This window comes from Octopus bimaculoides, chromosome 1 (genome assembly GCF_001194135.2).
Source record: "Octopus bimaculoides isolate UCB-OBI-ISO-001 chromosome 1, ASM119413v2, whole genome shotgun sequence".
Lineage (NCBI taxonomy): Eukaryota > Metazoa > Mollusca > Cephalopoda > Octopoda > Octopodidae > Octopus > Octopus bimaculoides.
The window spans coordinates 173,523,072-173,528,860 of record NC_068981.1 but is presented as its reverse complement, the minus strand read 5'-3'; the positions used below and the strand labels follow the sequence as shown (position 1 = coordinate 173,528,860).

Here is a 5,789-nt window from a genome sequence, read left to right as displayed (position 1 = left end):
CCACCTCTCCACTCATGGATAAGCCACAATAGAAAAACTAGTCTGTATATTTACAGTGTGCATGAAATCACTGAGGAAGCCATCTGCTTTTGGGTCCTTCCCTCTGAATTTTCTTTAGGGTTTTACTCCCTTAACCTTTTTATAAAAGCTTAGTTAATTACCCCACAAGGCAGCAGGGAGATGGGCATAACATGGGATAATGAGAGTAGGAGAGGTGAGTGAATTGAGTGTGACACAGGACCAGCCAACTCCAAAAAGCAGAAGCCATTGTAGTTATAGTAGAAAAAGGTAGAGAGGCGAGACAGTGTCTGTGGGTTGGAGGCTGGGGTATGTTTATAAGTGACTTCATATCAATCAGTTGAGTAACCTTTCTCTAGATATGATCTGGAATGTCTATAGCAGAATTACTGTCTCGGATGTGGGAGACACCATTGTGGGTCTCACATGAGCGTTGTAGGGAGTGAGTAGTTGATAAGGTGCTAAAGTATTTTCTAGTCCTGAAGAGAAAGGTCAGTCTTTGCTTAGCATGCCAAAAGTTTAACTCTACTTTCTGGCACCCACCCAAAGATAAACTAACAATACCATTTGCTTACTATCACGTTTGGTTGTAATTTAAATTATTACTTTTATCAACTTTTAAATAATTGATGAAGTCTATTACATCATAGTTATATGTCCAGTTTCAGCTGCAACTACCCAAAATCTGAAGTACCATATGGCAGCACAAATGTGTTGATTTTGTACAACTGTCTAGTCTATACACCAATAAGTTCTGGGGGGGGGGGGATGAACACAACAGAAGTGGCAAGTTGGAATCAATATATTAGTATATTACATTTAATGTTCATATGCATTTAATTCTGGGTACAAGGAAGCATCCCAAAACATTGTTTGGGTCTAATGAAGTTATTGATACAGCTGCTGTTCTTTATATTCTTTATGCTTTATTTTTGTGGATTGTGTGTGTGTGTGGGTGGATGGGGTGGGTGGGTTTGTGGGGGGTAATGTTTTTGATGTAGCTTTGTTATTTTTGTTGTTTAGCTCAGTTCACCCTCACTGAACTAAACATTCCAACTATGACCATCCCATGTAAGTGCTGCATACAATGCATCTAGAACTATATTATCTAATGTGGGTTTTTCTTTTTTTTTTATTTTAATATGGTGAGGTGTTATTTGAAGGATATTTAGCAGTTTCTCTTTCAGGTTGGGCTACCACGTAACTATTTTGTCAATGTAGTTGTTATAGTTGTTCAGTTCCTTGTCAGCCCTGACTGAGCAGACATATGATCAAGGATGTCTAAGTTATGACCATCTCATTTTTTTTATATATCAGAGAGTACATTGTTCAATGTATCTTTCATAAGACAGTAGGGTGTGATCTGAGGAAAATTTGGTAGTTATTTCTAACTTGTTGAGTAACCATAGAGAAGCTTCCTTCTTATTTCATGCTGTTGTTAATGTTTCTGGAGAGCTGTTAATGTATTTGGGTTGTGCAAATGTAGCTGGAAGGTTTCAAATGTGTTTGGGTGTTGTAAATGTGCCTGGGTGTTTGGGGTGGTTGTAGCAGCAAGTACCGTAATGGTTGTAGTTTAAAGCAACAAAAGGATTTACATTTGAAATATTTTTGTTGTTGCTGTAAAGACCCAGTTCTGCTCTGATCAAGTCAACTTATGGCACACAGATAGTTGGATAAACAATGAGGTGCAGATCTTTCAAGTTATATCATGCCTTCACCTAACTGAAGTCCATGCTGCACATTCTACCATACTGTGATGACTCATGTGGAGTGTAGCATGACAGTCTACACTTGTTGATCTCTTTCCACTATCCCATCTATTTCTGTGCAGTGACCACAGTAGAAGCAAGCAAGGTTAACTAAGAGTTCAACAGCTGCTATTCCTCTGCAGTTTATAAGCCATTTCCTGCAGAGTCATGGCTTTATCATGGTTGTCGTTCTCTGACTGTGTTTACATGCAATGGAAAAATATTTCTGTGGCAAAATAAAAAATTAAAATATTTTAAAAAACGAAAAATTTTCTGACCATGCTTCAGTGATTATCCCATATTCATCTCTAGCATATTATATTCAATATTAATATACCCTGTATCGTTATCTTTTTTTTTTTTTATGGTAGGGTAATATTTGAGGAAAATTTGGCTGCAATTTCTTGCTAGTCAAACAACTACATAGAAGCTTCCTTATCGACACAGAATATTTTTCTTTCATTGTGTTAGTGGTATGTGTGCAATCTGCATTAAGGCACAATATCTGGTTTTGAGTTTGTAGTTTTCTGTAGCTTGTTGCAGAGAGATTGGGTGCAGGTAAAATTGGCATAATCTATGATGGGTCTAATGTATTGTTTGTGCTTTAGTGTTGCTATTCCTTTGTGTTCATTAAAAGTAATGCCTCTTTCTGGTTTTGGTGAGCTTGTACATCATTTCACCCCTTTTTTTATTATATCTTATATGTGCGATGTGAATGTTGTAGAAGAGTTGTAGTTAATTCCTAATATTTTGATTTTTGGGGAGTGCAATATGTTTATGTTACTGAGTGCGATGCTAAGTTAAATCCAATGTTTCCTTCTTACCAGTAAATACCAAAGAACATCAGATTTAACCAACCATGACACGTAAGGAAATCTATACAAAATAAGTTACATATTTATGCAGTAGTGATTATAAATAAATATCTTCTTTTAAATATGTCCTAAATATTGTATTAGATATCCTAAGCAGTCCTAAGTAGGATTGAATGGCTACTACAAAACTGTAATATTTACATGTATTTGGAAATAAAAATAGAATAGTCATTGTTATGGAAGGGTATGGAAGAGAAAGATGTTTGTAGGGTAGCATAATTATTGATAATATTGGGTGGGCAGTATTGATGGTGGCAGTGCTAGTGATGAAGGCAGTAGTGGTGGTGGAAGCTGTGATAGTGATGAGTATGCTCATGCTGATAATAGTGATGGTGATGATGTTGCAAGCATCAGCCGTGGTAGTAATGATAATGCTGGAGGTAGTGGTGGTAGCTGTGTTATTTATTATTTCTAGTGGAGATGTTTGTGATGATGAAGTTAAAGGAGTGGAGAGATGTTGGACAACGGGATGAGGATGTTACTGGGTATAAGAATAATAATTAGAATGGTGTCGTATATTTATTTCATTTATATTAAATGTTCTTACTCACTGTTTCTCATTCAGTTATGTCCTGTTAATGAAGTACAAATAACATATCCAGCTAAAGTATTATAAGAACAAATGTTAAGATCTGAGGCTTAAAAATGGACAGCTACTTTCTAAGCTTTTTCAGTAAGTAGTCATAAGTATTATAATATTAGTTGATTGAACATCTTTATAAATTACAAAAGAAAACCACTGTAACTTAATGACTAAATCAATCAATTTCTACATAAATACATTTCCTAACTCATTTTTTCTCCATCTATTCCAATGTGCTGTGTAGTCACATGATAATTTAATCACCCTTGCCCATTTCCTATTGAAACATCTTGTGACAACTCTCGGCTTTGTTGAATTTTCAGTGGTCCATATTGCAGAAAGTTTATTAGATTCTGTTATTGTTGTTGTTGTTGTTGTTGTTTAACCCCAAGTCGGCCCTGACTGAGATGATCTATGATAAAAAGCATTCCAGTCATGACCGCCCTGTCATTTTTACATTATATTTTTTTCAGGTAAAGTATACCCCCAGATTATATTATCCAATGTGTCCCTTTTTGTTAAGTCTTTAGGTGTGATTTGATGGAGATTGGCTGCTATTTTCAGCAGATCAAGCAACTGTATTACAGAGAGGCTGTCTTATTTGCTGGGACACAGTTTGTAATTTCTAGAAGTGTAAAAGCAACAGGCTGGAAATGTATTCCATTAAAAACACTGAAATCCTTAATTAGATAGATACAAAATGAGAAACTAATTTTCAGTTAATTTTTTATCCTTACTTATCTCAGTATATATATATGTATATATATTGTTATTTTCTTGTTTCTTGTTTATCTTATACTTTGAATATATTTTTTAAAATATTTATATGTTATATTTTTTCTATTCTTTTCAAATTTTTTAAAGCAATCTTTTAGGCATTTTTTCTATGCCTTGCTAATATTTTCTCATACTAAGAATGTAGCAGTTTACCCTCAGGTCAGCTCTGACCAGCAAACATATGGTCATAGCTATTCCAGCCTCAACTATCTCAGCTTTTATTCTGATATACTGTTTCTAAGATCATATTATATCCAATGTGTTCTGCTTTCTTTAAGAGAATAAGGTTGTGATTTTAGAGAGATTTAGCTGCTATTTTTAGCAGTTTAAGTGACCATGTAGGGGCCACTTTGTTGGATCGACCAAGAATGAGGTTAATTTGTAAAGTGATTGATATGAAATACTTTAGTAGCATCAATTTTCTCAACCCCCTAACTGTAAATAAGCATTAGTTTAAGCAAATTCATTATATTAAATCATAAGTAACTTTTAATTCAACTAGATTTCTCTAGAATGGTGAGATAAGTACTAATATACCTAAATAAGCAGGCGAGAAAGACGTAGTAATATTGACATCATTAGCCTTACAACAGCAAGTCTTAGTTGTAAATTTTACTGAATTATTCCCTCCTCCTCCTCCTCCTCCTCTTGCTCTCACTGTTGTATCTTATAGTAATTTTCTCTTCACTGCTTTACCACTGGCACTTATATTGATTGGTTGGTTGTTGCTTGTGCTAAAAATCAATAACTCTCCAGATTTGACAGTGGGTAGTCCGTGTTGTAGTATTCTAGTGATCTAGTATTACTTTCCAAAGTGTATTTTGTCATTTTTTTTTTTTTCTCTCTCATTTTATTTTTATTTATATTTTTATACCAATAATTGGGAAGAAAACATGACTGAAATTTTTAAAAGAGTTTTCTTGATGTTTGTTTAAAATCATAAATTTAAGTTTCTTACAAATCAATCCTTTTTTTTTTTTGTTTTTTGGAAACCCACCCCACCATTATTCTCTTTGTCTCTATTTCTTCTTACTACTCTGTCTTGATTTATTCTTTCTTTATTCCACTTCACCACACACTTCCTACTTCCTCACTCTTTCTCTCTCTTGGATTCTTTAAGGAGATTCATAAAACGGAAAAGCAACAGCTTGTAAACTAACATATCCAGCATATTGTACGTGGTATTCTTTGATGATTTGTAACAACAAATGCATGGTCCAGTACTGTTGATGGTAGTGAGTGAAGTAAAGCAAAATATTTTAGTAGTCTGTCCTTTTTTTTACTTGATAAGCCTGGTCCCTACCCCATCCCTAGATTGTAAATCCAAAAGACAAGAACATAATCATCGTTTAACATTTGTTTTCCATGCTGGCATGGGTTGGACGGAACATTGAAATTAAAACATTGACATTTTTATAACTCTACTTGGTGAGCCAAACCTCAAAATTTAGTTTAATTTGTTAGATTTTAACAAATTTTCTGCTAAAGTATCAGCAACAACAACAAAATGGATATTTCAGACATCTGTGTGTTTACCTTCACAAACTTTTAATCATTCTGCAAGTCTAATTGAATATCGTAATTATATTTAATATTTTTAAAACATTTGTTAAAACTTTGGTAATATTGAAATTTTGCTTCTTTTAAGTTGGTCATATGGCTTTACAAGTTTTTTTCTTTGTGTTTTTATTTGTCTATCAATTTTTGTTGTTACTGTGGTTCTTGGTTGTATGTATGTGTGTGTGTGTGTATATATATATATATATATATATATATATATATATATAT

General features: G+C 33.8%; 1 protein-coding gene across 3 annotated transcripts in view; it reads left to right on the top strand.

Moving 5' to 3' along the window:
• LOC106867662 (TBC1 domain family member 16) overlaps nucleotides 1-5,789 on the top strand; it is a 92,610-nt gene that overhangs the window by 42,171 nt on the left and 44,650 nt on the right. Inside the window, exon 2 of one of the 3 annotated variants that reach the window (XM_052972759.1) lies at nucleotides 3,207-3,314. The exons of the other annotated variants lie outside the window; for them this stretch is intronic. Within the exon in view, the coding sequence (XP_052828719.1) occupies nucleotides 3,287-3,314 (28 nt within the window). The 5' untranslated portion in view covers nucleotides 3,207-3,286. The remainder of the gene's footprint in view (nucleotides 1-3,206; nucleotides 3,315-5,789) is intronic. 3 annotated transcript variants of the gene reach the window in all.